Source organism: Camellia sinensis, chromosome 13 (genome assembly GCF_055761805.1).
Source record: "Camellia sinensis isolate YWXY chromosome 13, ASM5576180v1, whole genome shotgun sequence".
Lineage (NCBI taxonomy): Eukaryota > Viridiplantae > Streptophyta > Magnoliopsida > Ericales > Theaceae > Camellia > Camellia sinensis.
The window spans coordinates 16646429-16668158 of NC_138973.1; the positions used below are offsets into that span (position 1 = coordinate 16646429).

Below are 21730 nucleotides of genomic sequence, written 5' to 3' on the forward strand. Positions count from 1 at the left end.
TAAAAAAAAAAGGTATTAATTTTTTTTATCCTTTTTTCTGTTTATCATCTCTCTCTCTCAAAATAGGGTATTAATTTGTCTTACCTCTTGCTCCTCCACCATGCCGATCGCCATCGTCGCCTCTATTAGTCTTGTCGATCGTCACCGCCAATAGCAGCCTTGCCGGTAACCGCCACATCTTCTTTGCTTGATGATTTGGTATATGATTTCTCTTTGCTCTTTTTCTGGTGTCTTTTTCTCTTATTCTCTGTTTTGGTGTGGTGACAAAAATTAGTGAAGAAAACAAATTTCGTCACTAAATAAGAATAATCCATGAGGAATTATAAATTTTGTCACGTATAATAAAAAAAGAAAAATAATAGGTGACGAAATTTATTTTCGTCAATAAATATTTACTTTTAGGTGAGAAACAAATAAGTTTCGTCACCTAAATTTTTCCCACTAATTTTTTTTTATGGTGCCAAAATTTTGAAAGTTTTGGTGAGAATTTTTTTTTTCAATAATTAAAATATTATTAATGAGGAATATATTTGTGTCACCAGTAATCTAATTTTTTTTTTTGTTTTTGAAAAACTTGATTTTGAATATTTTAAGAACATTTGGTGAGAAATATATTTTCGTCACTAATAATTTTTAATATTTTTAGGCCTTTTAGTGAGAATTATTTTGCCACCAATTTTGAAAGAAGAATTTTTACATATTAAGCGGTAATAAAAAAAAAAATATTATTTTTTCTTTTTTTTTTGCCTAGATTTTTTTTTCCCTCTTTTTTTTTTTTTTGATAAGTTTTATTTTTCCCTCCTTTTTTTTTATTATTTTTTTATCAGTCTTCGCATGGGCCTCTATCTCTGTCTCTCCCTCTCAAAACAAACTGACGAATAGTTTTCCTATCAATCTCTGTCTCTCCCCCTCTCCCTCTCCCTCTCCCTCTCAAAACACAAGTGCTGTGTGTTCTTCTCCAGCGCCCCTTCAGTGTATTCTTCTCCAGCGCCGTCCCTGTTTTCCTCCTTCAGTGTCGCCACAGACGTCGTATCTCCTTTACTGCTGTGTGTTCTCTTCCATCAGGTATGGGTCCTCTTTCTCTCTCCCCCTCTCTCTCTCACTCAATTTCTCTATTTCTCTATCTCTGTTTTCCCTAATTTTCGAAATTAATTTTCAGAATTAATGCTGTATTTTATTCTTTCCAGCAAGTTTTCTGCTATAAACTTGAGAATGAATGTCCTATTGATTATAATTAAGAGTTTGAATTTAGTAAAAGCCCTTGACTAAATTTGAATATTTCATATAATTTGGATTGTTTCTCTGTATTTTTAATAAAATTAGGGTTCAACTCCTCTCTATATTTGAATGTTTGTTTAATATCTGTTTATTTTATAGGTTTTTCTACTTAGGTTATTCATAAAAAAATAAAATTGATTACTTACTGATATCGATTGATTCCTTTGCTTCTGTGATCATCCTCCTGATTCGCTATTTGAGGATCCTTGTACATGGCTATTTGAGGATCTTTGTACATGGCTATTTGAGGATTCTTGTACATGCCTGATGCTTTGCTACTGCAATTATTTCTTGCCTTTGTTTTAGTTGGCTGTGGGCATCTTCTCTTTATTTTTTATTTTTTTTCAGATTGTGTATTTTTTTTTTCCTTCAAATTGCTGATATAGTTCTATACCCATTACATATTACGTTTTCTGGAATGGAGCTTAATTGGAAAGCTGTATGTGAGGATGAACAGAGAAAAGATTAAAACAGATCTATTTTCTAGAATGGGAGGTCTAGGGACTGAAATTTGTGCAATAATTATTTTTCCTTAATTTTGAAAGATGGACTGTTGAATTTGAAATTTAATTAGATATATTCGGTCTTTGTAAGAACCATTTGAATCAAGTAGTGTCCCAAATACTAGTTGCAACTGAAAAAATCGAAAGCTTTTCTTTATGGTGATGATGCCAAAATATCAAGTTGGTTTAGTTATTTTGTCTTTATCTTGATCATAGTCCTTAGAGGCCTGTCCGCATGTACGTGATCTTTAAATTGTAACACGTTTTGATTCTCTTAAAGCTTAACAATGATTCTATTACTTAAAATTAGTATTTTTATGGTTGATTGTGTTAATTTTTTCCCCTGAGAAAATTACTTTTGTTGAACTTTTGTTTTTAAAATTCACATGTTTGATTTTCACAAGCTTGCTATGTTTGGTTGTTCAGTTACTATTTAATTTTGTGTCTTTTCAGATATCTTTTCTATACTATTTCACCCTCTTAATATTGCTTTTATCTTATCCTGGATATGAGTAAGTTCGAATGTTGTTAGCTTTTGTACTAATTTTATTGCAATATTAATCATACTTAATTTGCACTATGGTTTATTTTATTGGTTACGAAGAGTCTTGTTTGAGGTGGTTGTATGATAGAACCAGGGGAAGGCAGTCGGTTGCTGTGTTGACAGTCTTATTTTTTCAATTGTTGTAAATGAGATCAGAAGCCTCAAGTTATTGTTGGCATTTCCAAATACTCCAAATACTTCATGATCAATAAAACATTGTTGCCATGTACTTGATAGGCTTATTTTGTTTACTTCTTACATTAAAATTGCCGTTTTTTTTCCCCAGCTGTCTACATAAAGATGTGACAGTGTTTATCTTGAAGCTTTATATACCATAGCCTTTGATCATTAACATCCTCAATCTCTCTATCGCTTCCTCTCCAACTTATTTCCACTGTTTAGAACTTGAAATGTAATGATGTTCAAGAAATTTATAATCTATACGGGATTCAATACCCATTTCAGAAGCAGCTTTGTCACGTTTATATTGATATAACTTATAAGCATGGTTATAATTAGCATAAATGTAGGAAATTTTCGTATTGTAATTTGTTTCTGTAGCATGTGGTTTTTGTATAGACAGAATATGTTTCCAATGGGAAGGCTGAATTTTTCTAGTTTAAAATGTTGATGCATCCTCCCTACCCACAAATTTTACGAGGGCAGTACCTACATTGAAATTTTGAAACAACAAAAAATGAGGCAGTAATACTTGAGGTGAATTGCTCTGAAAATATGCAATTCAGCTGGTCAAAAGCATTAAAAGTGTTCTACCACATGTCATCAGGCCCTAAAGGTTCCTCATTTAAAAATGCATCCAAGCATGAAAATAAAGAGATAGCTTCTTGTCGAGTTTTCTTCACAGTAAGCTTGGTCTTGTGAACCTCAGGAACATCCTTTAAGTAGCTGGAATCATATAATTTGTGTTCTTTATCAGTCCAATCCAACATAACTTTAACCAGTTGACCAGTTTTTATGAGTGAATCCTTTGAAATAGGCCTGCAGTTCAAACCTCTGTTATCTGTTATGCAGAGCTGAAAGCTCAACTCCCTGTAGGACATTTCTTCCAGTTCTAAGCTGTCCATTGACTGGTTTCCAGGTCCAGAATGGGTAGCGTAGATGTTTGCTGATTCATCAATAGCTTCCACAGCAGAGCCATTTTCCTTGCCACTATGAACAATAGTTGAACTAAAAAAAGTTTTCTTTCTCAATGGGGACAACACTCTACTAATAGCAAGATCAATGTCAGCTCCAGTTTGTGTGTCCTCCAGATAAGTAACCAGTGGTGTCAACAAAAGTTTCCTCTCACTGCCCTTGAAATTATCTGACAAACATCTGGAAAGCAATGATGCTTTAGTTACAAGGAAAAAGTCTTAAACCTAATAAATGTTTACTTAAAACAAAGGTGTCATCTATCCTAGTACACAGCAACCAGACTTCAGACCTGGGTTACATCCCACCTTCATTCACTTTTTTTATTACTTTTCCTTCCTTTTTGGCTTTTTGTTCAAGGGTTATTCCTATAATGTAGTTCATTGCCTTCAGACCAAAAAACTAAAAAGATCAATCAGAGCATCTATGCAACTAGGCAATTTGGCATCCCTAACAAGGAAATAAAAACCATAGACTCATTCAGACATGTCAACTCTACCCAATAAAGACCAAACACACAAGGCATGATAGGATTCAAGATTTTTGAATCTTAGCCAAGTGGAAACGTAACAACTAAGGATTCAAGAATGAGAACTCACTTTTCCAAGTATCGATGACATATCTCTAGTCTTGTTAATTCTGCCCGCTTTGGAAGCCCGTAGGCTACAATATGTTCATCATCTTTTATAGAAGGTAATGGTTCCGAAGGGTTCTCTAAATATCGATATGTTCGATGTTCGTAAACCTGCATATTAAAAATCCAGGGCTTCAGAAGACTAATACATAAAGAATTAGCAACAGATTAGTAAATATATAATAGAAGTCAAGAAGATATAAATTACCTCTGCAAGCAACAGGCTTTCATCGCTCCTTAAGCAGCATGTAGTACTCAGAGCCTGACTGAGATCTTTACAGCAGCCATGTTTTAGGAGAGTAACAGTGTATTGCGTTGGAAGACCACTCCCATCACCATAAAATACGGTTACTGTCATTGTCCGAGTGGTAGTAGAAGGTAGCGGCAAAGTTAAGTACATGAAGGGGTCAAATGTTATTGAAATTTTGTTGCAAATTGGGCAAACCAATGTTGATTTTTATTGGCCCTGGGTATTTTGTAAACTTCAGATGCTTTTGGTGGAATTCCTCCAAGGGTATACCAATTCACCTTAAGTATTACCCCCTAGATAATCTTATGTTGTACTTCTGGTGGAATTCCTCCTAGTGGCTAGGATCTCCACTGAGTTGGTCTGATAAAATGAAATGTGGAAGTCTGTCATATTCTAATTCATACATATGCCTTTCTCCATATGTCAGAGCAGAGTACCCATAGTTTTGACCTGGTTGGAGCCTTAAGCATTGACTCAAGGCAGCAACTCTTCAATCTTTAAGAACATTGAAGAGTAGAATCACCTATCCAGAAAGAACACAATCCCAATTTTTTTTCTAAATGTTTTTTGGACAAAAGGTCTAGCTTGGGGCCTTGGCTTGAAGGTGATCCCATATCAGCTCCGTAAACATCATCATAAACATTATCTAGTGTCAATGCTTGTTTGGGAGTTAGATCTTCCTAATCATGAATCTTTGTATATTGGAATATGCATCAAATAAGTTGCTGATCTGTTCCTGTGTGTTACTGATCTGTTGTTAGTTTTTGGGTGCTCTGTCGCTGGTTTTTGTCTGCTATGTTGCTGGTTTTTGTCTGCTATGTTGCTGGTTTTTGTCTGCTCTGGTCGTGATTTTTTGTTTGCTCTGTTGCAGATTCTTGGCTGATCTGTTTCTGATCTGTGTGTGTCTGTTGTCCCTGTATGTTACTGATGCTGTGTGTTGGTTGTTGTTCTTAGTTTTTGTTGGTGTGTTCCTGTTTGGAGTCTGGTTGGTGAAGTGTTTGATTGAAATGGATCAAACATTTCAATCAAGCATACCAGTTTCCTTCCCATTTCAATTAATTTAGTTATTAGAACAAAACAAACCCATTATTTTGTACGTGAGGATAAGAGATAGGAGATAGGAATTGAAGACATGGTTGAGCTTTGTCAAATTGTGACAAGGTTGGTGTCTATGTGCCTCCTTGTTCACTTCAAACTCCAAACAGGAACAAGCCAACAAAATTAGTTTATGAACAACCTGATATCCCAGCTAACCTCTGCAATCTTGTCTGTGAAAGGTTAATCCCCACCAAAATACTTATATTCATGTTCATTTGAAACTTCAAAACTAGTTTTAATTTCACTAGAATTCTTAGTTCTATAATATATAGGCTTGATGGAATGTTAACAGAATTAGAGCTCTTTTATATATCATTACAGAGTTGGTTGTAGACTTGGGATTCTAGCTTTAATCGTAGCAGAATTCTTCATTGGAAGCAGAATGTTAGCTCTTGTTATATATCATTAGAGAGTTTGTTGCAACTATCATTGAATCATTTTTTATTGAATTTACATGATCTCCATTTATTTATCTAAAATTATCATTGAATCATTTTCAACAAAACAAGGAGTGTTTAAATTGAAATGATCTCCATTTATTAATTAATTTGCTTCCAACTGGGAATCTTAGTCATTTCCTCATTATTTTTTATAGTATTTTTAAAACTAATATGATATCTTTGAGCTTTGTCTACTTGAAGTGAATATCTTTTTAATGTTCTAAGATTAATATCTTGCTTTTGGTGTTCTGATATCATATTCTAATTTGTCTTTCATTTGTGTTTCAGTTTGATGCATTTATCTATGGATTTTCTTATTGATGTATCTGTATATTGTACACTCTCTTTGTATATCTGCAATTTTCATCAAGAAACTTTTCTTTTGTTGATTTTTTTTTATTAAAAAAAAGTCAATATATTTATAAAATTTATAAATTTATATAATTTTTATACTATATTATATCGTGTACTGATATAGGGTAGAGTGTGAATCTTTTTTCTTTATTTATTTGGCTAAAATAATTTATTTGCGCCGCTTATGACCCTTAGCTTTGCATCCAAAATCTGTATACTTTGAATTATCTAAAACAGTGAGTAACAGTTCACAGCCCCTTGGCTCCATGAAGGAATTATTCTCTCTTTCAAGGGTTTTCAACTTTTTCTTACAAACCATTCACTGTTATCATCTCCAATCCAACACTTCCCAAACAAAACAGTGGCCCCAGTCCTCTCTCTCATGTGCATTTCTAAGTTTTTAGGGGAGTTTGAGTCTATATGTTTGGGATGATAGATTTTGGCTAAAATAGTCAATAAAAATAAAAAATATTAAAATAATCAATAAGATAAAATATTATATATTACATATTAATTAATTATTTTTTCTCTCACAACTATCAATTTAATGAAAATTGGAATATTACACCCTTAAATTAGCATATGTTGATTTAACTTCTCTGGACTTCGTATATAGTTGAGTAAAGAGAAAATCAAACAGAGTACTAACTGCAATTACAGGCTAAGTACTAAATTATAGTCTCGGGGCATTCATTGGAATTGTCGCATGTGGCTATCAATTATATTGGCATTGTTCATTTCTTATATGCATAGCTCCTCAAGTACATTATTAAGTTCCTTTGCAAAATTTAATCACATTTTGTTTACCGAGTGAAATGTGAGCCAGAATAGTTATTGTTTCCCAATGTCTTATTTTTTCAATATCCCAATTTAGTTGATAGATTTGTCAATTCTGGTATTCGGGGCATATATATATTTTTCCAAATACGTGTAGTTCAATCATATCATTTTGCATTTGGATATTTGAGTACTTAAATTGACTGCTTTAGAAACTCAATGTGGCATATTGTGGGTTTTCTTTCTGTGCCATGTTATCTGCTTTTTACTCTCAGCTCACTGTTTTATTGGTTAAATTTTCTCGGACTTATGATATTTGTCTTCTTATTGATGGTTATTTTGCTGTGGTTTATGTTTTGGTTGTGAATACTTCTTCTGTTTACGCTAAATTGCTTTGGCTATTTTCTCACTTGATTTATGTGTGGTTGTAATTTATATAACTCAGTATAATCATTGGACTTGAAATTTTTTTTAATTGAAATATATATATATATTTTTCTATATAAAATTTGTCCTATTCACCTAACTTTAATTAACTCGGCATAGTCAGACATGGACAAGAGTTGGATTGCATTAGGTAGCACAGTTGATGGAAGGATAAGTCGGGCATATAATGATGGGGTAATATCATTTCTCCGTTTTGCAATGGCGGTTATCGATCGAGATGGTAAAATTTTGTGCCCTTGTCGAAAGTGTGTGAATGTTGTTCGTCAAAAATTTCAAATTGTCCAAATTCATTTGCTGCAACATGGGATTATTGCAACTTACACTATCTGGCACGTGCATGGGGAACCCCGTGAATCAAACGAGGCTTATCATCATGATATACCCGTTGAGGGCAATGAGGTTTTGGGAGGTATTGATGCCTTAGTGGAAGATCGAATAAGAGGGGAATCAACTAATACAACTCAAGAGGAGGAGGTTCGCACTTTTGATAAATTATTGAATGATGCCAAACGTGAGGTGTACCCAGGTTGCACAAATTATACTTTGTTAAAATTTGTCATCGAGATACTTAATATGAAGGTAACAAACCATTGGAGTAATAAGTCAGTTGACATGATGCTAGAGTTTTTAACAAAACTTTTACCGAAGGATAATTTGGTTCCAAAGTCAACTTATGAAGCTAAAAAAATACTACGTGAATTGGGTTTGTCATACGAGCTCATTGATGCTTGTGTAAACGATTGTGTGCTCTTTTGGAAGGGGAATGCAACATTGGATAAATGTCCAAATTGTAAGGCTTCTAGATACAAGACAAATCATGGTAGAGGTAAGAAGATCTCTCGTAAGGTTCTTCGATACTTCCCGTTAACACCGAGATTGAAAAGGTTGTACATGTCGAGGAAGAGAGCCGAGGATATGAAATGGTTCAAGGAAAAACGTCTAGATGACGGTGTATTGAGGCATCCTGCAGATAGTGATGAGTGGAAGGAATTCGATACACAACATCCTGAATTTGCCTTGGAGCCTCGGAATGTGAGGCTAGGGTTGGCTACTGATGGTTTCAACCCTTTCGGAAATATGAATAACTCATATAGTTTGTGGCCTGTCGTACTCATTCCGTACAACTTGCCACCGTGGTTGGCTATGAAGGACCCATTTTTCATGTTGTCATTACTTATTCCTGGTGAATCACAACCAGGAATTGATATTGATGTCTACATGAGACCTTTAGTGGAAGAATTGAATGAATTATGGAAAAATGGTACATTAACCTATGATGCCTCGACTGGTGAGACTTTCTGCATGCGTGCAGCTTTGCTGTGGACGATACATGATTGGCCCGCATTTGGTGACATTTCTGGATGGAGAACAAAGGGTCATTACTCTTGTTACACTTGCAATGATGAGCCATATTTTGAATCTTTAAGAAGTAAGACTGCGTACAGTAACCATCGATGCTACTTGCCTGATGACCACCTAGAAAGGCGAAAGAGTAGAGCATATAATGGCAAGCATGAAAAACGGAAGAGATCTTTGGTGATACCGATAGAAAAGATTGAAGAACAATTGGGCAGCGTGACGGGCGTCACATATGGAAAACATCCAAGCAACAGGAAAAGACCTCGTCAGAACCCAAATTGGACAAAGGTAAGCATCTTGTATGAGCTACCGTATTGGAAGAAAAGGAGGCTTCGACACAACATTGATGTCATGCATGTGGAGAAGAACTTTAGTGAAAATGTTTTTGGAACGATGTTGGGAATTGATGGAAAGAACAAGGATACAGATAAGGCACGAATGGATTTAGAAGACATGAATATAAGGAAAGAATTGTGGCTGACAACAAATCCCGATGGATCATATGTGAAGCCGCGAGCCAGCTTCTCATTGACCCCTAAAGAGAGAGAGGGTTTCTTTGAATTCTTGAAATCAGTCAAGTATCCAGATGGGTACGCGGCAAACATTTCGAGATCAGTAAATGCAAAAAATGGTAGATTAACAGGATTGAAAAGCCACGACTGCCATGTACTTATACAACGGATTCTTCCTATTGGGATGCGTGGTTACGTAGATAAAGAGATCAGTACAGCACTTTTTGAGTTAGGTAGCTTCTTCCAAGATCTATGCTCAAGGACACTGAAACGAAGTGAAATGGAGAAATTAGAGGAACGTATAGTACTCATACTATGTAAGTTTGAAAAGATCTTTCCTCCAGCCTTCTTCGATGTGATGGTTCATTTGGCCATTCACTTGCCACGTGAGACTATTCTCGGAGGACCTGTGCAATATCGGTGGATGTACCCGATTGAAAGGTAATTCTAAAATTGTACTTTCAAATGAAAGGTATAGATTATGTTGTGTGCCTAACCATACTCCTAATTGGTTATCTCTTCAAGGTTTCTCGGATCTTTGAAAAAGTTTGTCACCAATCGAGCTCGACCAGAAGGTTCTATTGCAGAGGCTTACATTGTCAAGGAGTGCATTACTTTTTGCTCAATGTACCTTGAAGGGATTGAAACCGTGCATAATCGAGATGCACGAAATGAAGATTATGGAGTCCGTCGTGAAGGTTTGATAATATTCACCGAAACTGCTCGTCCTATTGGCCAAATCAGAAAGCATGTTGAGATGTCACAGGAACTTCGTGATATTGCTCATTGGTTCTTATTATACAATAGCCCTGAGATAGAGAAGTATCTTCAGTACGTGTTTCTTATAATTATATATATTTTAACAATTATCATGTTATTAGTCATTAATAATAGTAGTATTTCACACATTAACCAAATCTATTTGAGTAGGGAACACAAGAATTTGTTACAAATTCCCAGTGGACAAGATATAACTCAGATACAACAGAAGGAATTTCCAAAGTGGTTCAAAGAATATGTAAGTCATTTTTAATATTCACAATTGGCCAAACACTATTAGGCTTGTATAAAATACAAACATTACTAACATAATTCAAGTGTTGCACATTGCATGTGGATGTAGATAAATAGATTGAGAGTTGATGAGGCACCAGAAGCAACCGAAGAATTGTGGTCCTTAGCGAATGGTCCTAATTTGCTAGTGAAAGAGTACTCGGGTTGTATAATCAATGGTGTCAGATTCCACACGAAGGAATTAGACAATCGTCGTAAGAGTCAAAACAGTGGTGTGCTTACCGAAGGGGACTACAAGGGAGAGATGCACGAATTCTACGGTCACTTGTGCAATATTTGGGAATTTGAGTACATGTGTCAAAATAAAGTTGTTTTGTTTCAATGTGAATGGTACAACACCGGTAACACTGGTAGAAGTAGAACAGTACGAGCTGACACATATTGCACAAGCATCGATGTCACAAGCCGATGGTATCAATCTGACCCTTTTATCTTGCCTAGTCAAGCTAAGCTAGTGTTCTACCTGAATGACACCAAATGGGGGCAACCTTGGCAAGTCGTGCAACGGGTCCAACATAGAGGTGTGTTTGATGTGCCAGAGGTTGGTGATGGAGAACCACCAGATCAACCAGAATTTAATGATGCATTCCAACAAGAAAACATTAACTCAGTTGTCCCGATCAACATTGAAGATATTATTCGATTTCATAGGGATGATATTGAAGCTGAGGTTATTTCAAATAAAACAAAGAGAGATGGTAGAGATGATGAAGAAGATGAAGAACTTGGCGTACTTGATGATGATATGGATCTTGATATGGAACCTGATATGGATTATGATATGTAGTTTTTGTTTTTTTTAGGTTTCTGTATGGACATATGTTTTTAATGCATTACATGGTTATGCTATATTTTGTTGCGTCTCTTCAAGTAAAATTATGCTTTATATTTCATGTTTGATATCAATTTATGCTTTTTAGTTAACCAAATGGCCAAAGGGGAGAAACAATGGATCAAACCAGGTTTTCTAGCGAAACAGAAGCGAACAGAGTACGAAATGGAAAGATATAAGACAATCAAGAAGAATAATAAGAAAATGGATGCTCTACAATTGAAGCGTATAGCAACTTCTTTGATGGGTTCTACTCAGCCCAATCGTGTTCATCAAAAGGGAAAGAAAATTAGGGTAGATGATGATGACTACATACCGTCAGATCATGAGGATGACACTGATGCTGAGTCCTTTGAAAGTGTTGACGATGAGGTACTATATGTATGGCCATTCATTTTTTTTTATTATGTCACCGATAGCTATATATTTGTTAACGATGCTTTGTTAATACTATCTTTATATTTCCGTATACTTTATTGGATGAATAAGTCATAAAATAAAACTAGAAAATATACATCCTACATACAACAATATGCATACCAAAACAAACTGTAGGAGTAAGTTAGCTGGAACACAAATGTATAACGAATTAAGACATAATTTGACCATGTTGGAAACACCAGATTGACAACTTGCAAAGCACACAATTAGGAAAACCAATTAAAGATATTAGAACTACTGGTAGCTCACAACCACTCAACCACTCAACTTGCCTACAGGTTTTTGAGTGACAACACCCTTTACCTGACCATTTTAAAAATATTCAAAGCAACCACTTGTCAGGACCAGTCTTGGGAAGAAAAGGAGTGGACTGGATCAGATTACAAATATCAACAGTGGCCTTGATGGGTTTCCATATACATATCTTTACTTATCCATTTTTATGTATTTATTGTTTACGCTTTTGTATTATGTTTTTTAGGGCTTACCAATGCCACCAAAACGATTGGCGCAGTCATCTCTTCAACCTTCGCACGAGGCAATTGTTGTTCCAAATGGGGATTTACATGACAATGTGGATACTCAACACTCACAGCCACTTGATGTCGATATGGAGGCACCGAGGGAGGCAGCCCCCCAATCTAGTGTCGGTAAGATACTGAATTTTACTAAGCTAAACAAATTCTTTGTTTTAATATAATTCTATGGTGCAAAAAATTTCAAGCAATTTGTTTCATAGGGATTGATTTTTTATTTTTTATTTTAGTTTTGGTCTCACTTGTAATTTTTTGTCATATAACACACAAAGTTAACATCTCTATTGGAGATGCTCTTAGTTTTCAAGCATTCCTAGTTCTTTGAACAAAAACATTGAAGAAGGAGAAATTATTTGGGAACTTGGTAATCATTTGCCTACATAGGAAATTTAGAAGTACAACCATTGAGCTAATTTCAAGAAAAACTGTCTTTTTTAGGTGATCAGGTGTAAATTAAGACAATGAAATATATAACATATACAAGGGGTATACCTCAGGCCCTAATAACAACAGGACAAAGACTAAAACGCTGCTAAAAAAAATAAAAAGCCTAAACCCTAGAACATGACCAAATCAAACCCCATACAGACAAAGAGGGGCCATAAAATAAGGAAATATAGACAGCAAACAAAAATAAAAACAAACAATTTAGGAGGAGCAACCGAAAACTCCAACAAATAACCAACTGTACAAGGCAAAAATAAACAACATTCTAGCTGTAGCAAAATGTACAGCAGTAACAAATAGCTCACTATAATAGTCCCAGATTTTAGACCATAGCACAGTTGCATCATGCCCTACAGTATAGCTCAGCTAAAGGTGCATAGAACCCCAATAATAGCATTAGGTATACTAGAACCAACCACTGCCCAGTTTCAGCAAACCCAAGCAGCAGATACACCAACATCTATATCAGCTGCACCTACTACATCTGATGCCTCTGCTATATCTTCAGCTACTGCAGGTGCATATAGGAGATCTGCTCACTCTGGTGTGTATGATAGTTGCAAGCACTGCTGGAAATAGGGCTTTTAGCGGCGTTTTAAAAACGCCGCTATATCTGTCAAAAACGCCGTTAATTCATTTTGTGGCGTTTAGTACCAAACGTCGAAGCTGCAGCCGTCGCTGTAGCTTTGCGACGTTTTAAAAACGTCGTGATATTAGTATAGGAGGCGTTTTAAAAAACGCCGCAAAATGTCTCACTATACACACGCTGACGTCACCAACGATATTTAGCGACGTTTTTAAAACGCCGTTGTATCTGTGTAAAAAATATGACCGTTACTATTGAGGGTTTAGGAGGCGTTTGTAGAAACGCCGTCATATCTTTTTTTTTTTTTTTTTTTTTTTTTTTTTTTTTTGGGTGAGATTGTGCTAATTTTATTTGATTAAATTAAAAAGAATACCTGTAAGAAAATATTGAATTTGGTTTCTCATTCAATTAATAAAAAAATACTTGTAATAAAACTAACGTACAAAATATTAACTCCCATTCAAATACCTGTGATAAAACTAACAGATAAAATAGTAACTCCCATTCAAATAACAAATAAAGCATTAATTCAGTTTCTCATTCAATTAATATCCAATCACCATTACCCACAAAATAACATATACAAATCCAAAAACCATGTTTTTACATTGTCCATGTAGCTTTTGCCAGAAGGAAACAAACTGGGAGTGATTCCAGCTCTATGAAACATACTGGGTTGTCTCCTGTCCTTGAGAAAGAAAGGGGAGGCTCTTTCCCTATTGCCTGTTTGATAAAAGTGTCAAGTGAATCATTCCCCTCTGATTTCATAGCATCTGGGGTGCCACTGTCCTATTCATTTTGTATTAAACAAAAAGCTCCATCATATAACAACCTACCATAATAAACATAGTGATGACTTCACCTCTCATCCAACCACATCCATAAGATCACCTTCATAGAATTCAATTTTCATCCAAACTAGTACCTATAGCAATCTTGGATTAAATTGACAAAAGCAGGTGGCCATCAAAGTACAAAAACTTAATCTACCTATCAAGCACTCTGTGCCCATCATCTACGCAATATAACATTGGGTAAACTAATATCCCTAACAATTTGTGCTCATAGCAACATTGGATATCAAGTTATACATCATTCACCTTGAAGTTTGAAATTTTATGGAAGGAAAATTGGTTCATGGAAATCGAAGGTAATCTAATTTTATAACTGCTTATCTGGATGAAATTAATTACAACTACAGAATTCTGCAATAGTAATACAAACACAAGTTATAGATACATTCTCCAACAAAATTGGTTCATGGAAATTTTCTTCTCCAACAAAATTGCAGCAAGTTATAGATACATTCTCCAACAAAATTGGTCCAACAAAATTGGTCCAACTACAGAATTACAACTACAGAATTCTGGAAAATTGGTTCATGGAAATCGAAGGTAATCTAATTTTAGAACATTCTCCAACAAAATTAATTACAACTACAGAATTCTGCAATAGTAATACAAACACAAGTTATAGATACAAGTATTTGTTTTCAAGTCAAGCACGGAGAAACTAAAAGCATTCACTAATCTACTTCAATAGGTTAGAAAGAAACTGCATATAACAAGATCCAACCTCCTTGGAGTCTGGTCTTAACAACCCACAGTGGATTTGCTGCAATTTCTGTGACAGCACCAGCACCTGAAGCAGCAATCATATTCGCACCAAATGTAAGTTGAGAACTGTTATTCACTGTATTATCACAGTATGAAATGTTAAAAGAAATTAAAACAATCAACTGAACAAAAATCAGCAATTATATTAACACGGAAGAAGGATAAAAACATGTAGCAAAACCTTATAAAACAATGAAAAAAATATTGTTGGGAGAGATTGGCTTGCGCCAGCTTTTAAATTAAGGGGGGAAAGTGAGAGGATTCTACTACATTTTGCACAAACAATTACCAAAGAGGTAGCTTCTAATATGGTTGTTTTCCCAAAATGACTGGATGAAACTAGAAATACAGATATTGCTTTGCCCCTGAAAGAATTCCCAGGGAGAACAGATTACTAGATAAATAAAGAAGAAGCAAAGGATAAGATTGGAACATTCATAAGACCCACATGCAGTAGTAACAACAAAAATTGCCTTAGAACACTGGTAAATGAGCCCGCTCCATGGGCAAAATCACACATCTTTTCATGATATTTGCATCAAACAAAATCACACATCTTCTTCACACAAAATCACACATCTTCTTCACACATCTTCATCAAACAACCATGTAACTTCTTTTCATGATATTTGCATCAAACAAAATCACACATCTTCTTCACACACACACACACCTAAACAAACCCACACAACACAAGCTCTTCTAAAAACATAAAAACCATAAACAGAGAGAGTGTGGACAAAAACAGTCAAGCATAGCAGTCTAACCATGGCAGTCATGAACAGTCTAGCACCTAAGCATAGCATTCTTGCATCAAGCAAACAAAGTTCGACAAAAACAGCAGCGAACTGTCAAATTTATCTAGTGATAGCATGCACATTGGACTACTTGCAGCTGCAGCTCATGCTGCTGCTACTAATAGCTGTTTCACTAATGCTGCTGCCTTACAAATCAAATGAACATAAACCACGAACCAGTGATATTAGTACGTTTACCTTGTTAGTTCTTCTTCTTCTTCTTATTCTTCTTCTCTTTCTTTGAAAGGTGAACCTATATTTAATAAGAGCAAGTATTGTAATTAATAAGATATGTTATTTGTCAAATCAAGTCCATGAAAATTCCTCTACATTGCTATTATGCTCTCCAAGAACTAAACTATATACCTCTACATTTGAAAATGACAAAAAACAGAGGAGGCACAAATCAAGTCCATGAAAATTCCTTCTGCTCCTGGATTAATTCAAGTCGAAGCAGGCAAAATGGACACACACAAAAAAAGGCTTGTTTTCTCTCCAAACAGGCATTGGTTCTACTATGAACCAAAAAAGGTCTATGTGGTGGAACCTACTGCGCCCCAGATAACCCCTAAGATGACTACCAGAGTATCAACTGGAGCTAAAATCACTGAATAAAACACCTTAAATTACAGTTAAATAAACTACCAGATAGCTTTGTTCACTTTTATCCACCTAAAAACCAAATACACAAGGACAAACAAAACAGAGTGGTAAACATGACACTCTAAATATGGGCAGAAAAACCAAAATAAACATCAATGAAAATAAGTCGATACAGGGATTTCAAATGCAATTATCCACTATCATTTTTATTGTTATGCATGATGTACATAATTTATTGTTATGCATGATGTATGATAGATAGGACTACAAATCTAACTCAAAAACACCATAAGAAAATATCAAGCAAAGTTGATACATACCAGCTGAAACAGAGCCATGTGATGTACTACCGCTACGTGATGTGGTAGGAAGACTGCCTGGTGGATGCCATGATGCCGGTGGATCGGGTATGACTTTCATCTTGAGTGTGTTCTGAGTCTCATCTGAACTAGAACTACTAGAGCTTGATTGCTCACTTTCACTAGAAGAATGGTCGAAGCTAGAACTCATAGATAATATCTATAAAAAAACTACAAACATAAGAGTAAGGACATGATAATCTATAAATATCTACTGCATTCAAAACAAAATAAGAGTACATGAAAGGTAAAAATGGCCATTTAAAGAAAGGTACAAAGGTACAAAAGCAAAGATTTTATTAATATGAATATCCATACAGAAAATACAAATGTAAAAGTGAATATGCTGCCAATTACAATATCATATCAGTTCTTCGTCATCTTCAAATTGTGCCTCTGTCGATGCTTCAAGAGGTCCAATAGTTTCATCAACAGTTGTTCCATCAATACCCTGCCTAACCCAATCCATATCCTCCTCACAAGTGAAGGAAGCTACATCTAACTCTTGATCACCAAATCCTTCCACTTCGTTGTGATGTAGTCCTTCATCAATAGTTGGTTGTTCTCCACACACCTCATACAAGTCTCTAGGTTTCATCTTGAGTACAACATTCCAATCTTCATCAACAGAATCATTAACATAAAAGACTTGTTGTGCTTGAGATGCTAGGATGAATGGCTCATCACTGTCTTGTTTCTTCGCATATAACAAGTGATTAAAATTAACAAGTGTAAAACCAAAATCATCCTGCTTGAGTCCCTTATTGTTATCAATCCAGTTACACATGAATAACATGTATCTATGGTCGTGTGAGTAATACAATTCAATAATATCTGTCACATATCCATAGTACGCTACATCACCTTCCACTGGATTAATGTCTTTGGCACTTGCATAGCTAGAAGTCTTTGCCTTCACCATAACCCCACTATTCTGAGTTTTTCTTCTCAACTCACAACTCTTAGTATGATACCTAGTACCATTAATTATATACCCATTAAATCTGGTGGCCTTTCGGCTGGGTCCCAAAGCCAAAATTTTAATCTCTTCTGACAACGCTACATTTTCAGTAGCTAATAGCTCAGCAACCTATTTTTCAAAGAAAGTTATCAATATTAAACATCAATTAACAACTTCAAAAATATAGAAGCACATGGATTGAAAAAATATAGAAGACTTGTGCTTAACATGCACTTACATGAGAATTGAACCATTTGGGAAACTCATCATTGTGACGACGATCCACATCATAATCTCTGAGACGACGATGTGACCGCTTAATAAATTCACGATGTTCCCTACACAATTAAACTACTTGTAAAATGCACGATAATTATAGTTGGTATAAATACATTCACAATGAGACGAAGGTTGCATCTATCTTACTCTCGATATGGGACAACCGCAGCAATGTTAAATAACATATACCGATGAGCCTGTACCCATGTTGTGTTATCAAGAACAAACCCTTTTCCTTTTCCTAAAGCCCGCCCCATTAATATCTCAGGACTGTCACTAACATCGCAATTCCTTAACGGTCGATGCAATTTCGACTCAACATCATGCAAGTACCTTGAGCAAAATGTCATACATTCTTCGACCAAGTATCCCTGTGCAATTGAACCTTCAGGATGACTTCGATTACGCATGTATGATTTAAGTGTCATAAGGTACCTATCAACAAAAAGATGCATACATGACTTCCAAGTATAAACAATCAAATATATACAAAATGGACATTGGAGTAGATTACACACCTTTCTATAAAGTACATCCATCGATATTGCACTGGACCGGCAATCTTCGCTTCCTCTGCTAGGTGAATGGGTAAGTGCTCCATTATATCGAAAAATGATGGAGGAAAAATTCTCTCAAGATGGCAAAGTGTAAGAGCGATTTGGGACTGAAGACGATTTAGATCATCCACCTCTAGGGTTTTGAAACACAAATGCCTGAAGAAATTGCTTAACTCAATTAATGGTTCAACCACTTTCTTCGGTAACAAATTTCTCACTGCTATTGGAAGTATTTGTTGCATGAGTATATGGTTATCATGACTTTTCAGTCCAGATATGCTCCGTTGTTTGAGGTTAACCCGACGAGAAATATTGGATGCGTAACCATCTGGAACTTTGATATTCTTTAGAAGTGTGCAGAATAGACTTTTCTCTCTATTGTTCATGGCAAAACATGCAGGAGGCAAATAATACTTGTTCCCAACCCTTTTCTGAGGATGTAGTGCCTTCCGAATTCCCATATCTTGCAAATCTCGACGAGTATTTAAATTGTCCTTCCCTTTCCCATCAACATTTAATATCGTCCACAATACATTATCACACACGTTCTTTTCAATGTGCATCACATCAAGATTGTGGCGAATCAAATTATGCTCCCAATATGATAGCTCAAAGAAAATACTCTTCTTCTTCCAATTATGACCCGAGCCCTCATTTTCCTCCTTTTCTTTCCCCTTTCTATTCCGTTTGCTAGATTGTTGACGCTTAGAATTCAATTTGAACTTAGGGCCTAGCTGTTGTAGCACATTAGCCCCTGATAACCGAGTTGGACATGATTCGAATTCACAAGTGCCATCAAAAGACGCACTAGCTTTCCGAAATTTGTGACCCCCATTCAACCAGCGACGATGCCCCATGTAACATAATTTCCTTCCGTTCTTCAAATATCGAGAACGAGTATGTGTGTTACAACAAGGACAAGCTAAAGCGCCTTTCGTGCTCCACCCAGACAAAATTGCATAGGCAGGAAAATCATTTATAGTCCACAATAACACAGCATGCATTCGGAACATCTGATTAGTTTCCGCATCATACGTGTCAACACCGTTTTCCCACAGTTCTTTCAATTCATCTACTACAAGGCGTAAGTAGACGTCAATATTATTTCCAGGTGAAGAAGGACCATCAATGAGCAATGTCATCATCATATGAGGCTGCTTCATGCACAACCATGGTGGCAAATTGTATGGCATTATAATAACTGGCCAACTGCTATGAGAGACATTCATTGCCTTGAATGGATTGAATCCATCCGCCGCTAAACCCAGTCGGACATTGCGAGGCTCACTCGCAAACTTGGGATACAAATTATCAACATTTTTCCAAACTGGAGAGTCAGCAGGATGTCTCATTTTGCCGTCATCAATTCGGCCCTCAGCATGCCATCTCATTAAAGAAGATGTTTTGGATGACATAAACAATCTTTGAAGCCTTGGAATCAATGGAAAGTATCTAACAATCTTATGCGGAATTCTTTGTTGCTTCTTCTTAACATCATTCTCCTCCCCCTCAAACTGTTTGTATCTAGGCATATGACACACTATGCAATCATCCATACCAGCTGTTTCCTTCCAATATAGTGAACAATCCCTTGGGCATGCATGTACCTTATGATAATCGAGGCCCAAGTCCCTAAGAAGTTTCCTTGTTGCATAAAATGACTTTGGCAAAGTTTCACCCTTTGGGAACGAATCCTTCAAAAGCTCAAGCAACATCATGAAAGACTTGTCACTCCATCCACTAAGGCACTTGATGTGCAATAACCGAACAATAAATGAGAGCGTTGAAAACTTCTGACACTCAGGATACAACTCTCTTTCGGCCTCTTTCAATAAACTGAAGAATTTTTCGGTTTTCTCATCTGGACCTTGTTTAATACCAGAACTTGCTGCCTCGTGAATAAAGCTTGGTGGAGGAAGTCCAAATCCTTCGTATAGCATTTCATAAGTTTCATCACCATCGTTCGAATCAGTTTGCCCGACATTCACATTGTGTGGCACAGGCGATGACAAATTCTCCCCATGAAAAATCCAACTGGTGTAACTTGGAAGAAACCCGTTGATCATTAAATGTTCCCCTAACAGGCCTTTCTCCACCAATTTGACATTACGACACCGTTTACATGGGCATGTGACTTCATTCAACAATGGCTTATTTTCGCATGCAAATTTAATAAATTCCTTAACCCCTTGTATGTATTCCGGGTGCAACCTATGTTGATTTATCCAACTTTTATCCATCTGACTCCGTCTTACACTACAAATGTCACTGCCAAATCAACAAAGTTTAAAATTACGATTCAATTTTAATTAATCTCAACCTCAATTAAGTACCTTATAATGCATGCGACATGACATCATTCACCTCTAACTGGTCTCTAATATGTTGGTTCATCCTACTTTCCCATTCAGGAATGCACGGTCTATATTGTAAAAAGCAGTTCATACCGCTTTGTTCATCTCTAACAAAATTTCGGCAGCATCTCCCCATGGTTCTCCAAATACACGACATAGACTAGGTGTACTGCTACACCTTGTCTAGTATGCACTCGGAGAACACAAGGAGTTGCTACACGAAATCTCTACGAGATGGACTATCAGCAGTAGAACTACTAATTACAATACAGACTTGTGCTCCTGAACTGTCCAAACTGGACAATCCAAGAAGAGCTTCATCAAAGATGACTAGGTATCTCTAATGAAGATTCTTGGACGGGTCTAAGGCTATTTATGCATGCATGCACCATTAATGATTGCATCCCGGTAGTGCAATCTAAATTAGCACTATCAAGCATACTAGAAGCATATCTAGTATGAAGCATATTAATGAAGAAACCAAAAGTTTCTACAATGCTCTTGATAGATTATTATAGATTCAAGAAATACATTGCTCTCTCAAATCCATCAATAATAGAATAATTTTGGCAGGAACTCATGGATGTGGGAAGTTCAAACCCACTACCCAAACCAATAACTGTACCAAAGCTCGAATACTTCTGATGATGATTCAAAAAACACCAAAGAGCAGCCACCAAATGAGGAATCACATTCACAATCACAATCACAACCACAACCACAATCATATGATAGAACAAAATTATTTTTATCAACTAAAAGCACAACATAAGATGTGATAAGAAATTGCTTTGCTTCTAAATTAATGCTCATACAAGGACACATAAACTACCAAAGTCAGACTCTTGGAACTCAAGAGAAAGTGAAAAATCTATAAACTTAGTCATAGTTTTGATGAACATCCAATGAGAAAGACAATCATAGTTTCTTGAAAAATTCA

At 35.9% G+C, this 21730-nt stretch overlaps 3 protein-coding genes and 1 pseudogene across 7 annotated transcripts in view; 2 read left to right on the top strand and 2 right to left on the bottom strand.

The window, feature by feature from the left end:
* Positions 1-21: 21 nt before the first annotated feature.
* Positions 22-21730, top strand: part of LOC145806010 (uncharacterized) — a 31069-nt gene continuing 9360 nt past the window's right edge. The window contains exons 1-4 of one of the 5 annotated variants that reach the window (XM_082901620.1): positions 22-198; positions 828-1065; positions 11343-11626; positions 12177-12345. In XM_082901620.1, coding sequence (XP_082757746.1) covers positions 11351-11626; positions 12177-12345 — 445 coding nt within the window. In that variant the 5' untranslated portion in view covers positions 22-198; positions 828-1065; positions 11343-11350. Of the gene's footprint in view, positions 199-827; positions 1066-11314; positions 11627-12176; positions 12346-21730 lie in introns of those variants that run through there. The other 4 variants (XM_082901621.1, XM_082901622.1, XM_082901623.1 and 1 more) reach the window with 4 other exon arrangements.
* Positions 3096-4469, bottom strand: LOC145805228 (ubiquitin carboxyl-terminal hydrolase 10 pseudogene; annotated as a pseudogene).
* LOC114265135 (uncharacterized) lies at positions 7583-11251 on the top strand. The gene is made up of 5 exons (XM_082900304.1): positions 7583-9789; positions 9874-10179; positions 10279-10366; positions 10472-11092; positions 11210-11251. Exons 1-5 carry the CDS (start codon positions 7583-7585, stop codon positions 11249-11251), a joined length of 3264 nt encoding a protein of 1087 aa, XP_082756430.1.
* On the bottom strand, positions 16977-19251 carry LOC145806009 (uncharacterized). Its single transcript, XM_082901618.1, has 3 exons — positions 18027-19251; positions 17839-17938; positions 16977-17729 (listed from the first exon to the last, which is right to left on the bottom strand). Exons 1-3 carry the CDS (start codon positions 18416-18418, stop codon positions 17001-17003), a joined length of 1221 nt encoding a protein of 406 aa, XP_082757744.1. The 5' UTR covers positions 18419-19251; the 3' UTR covers positions 16977-17000.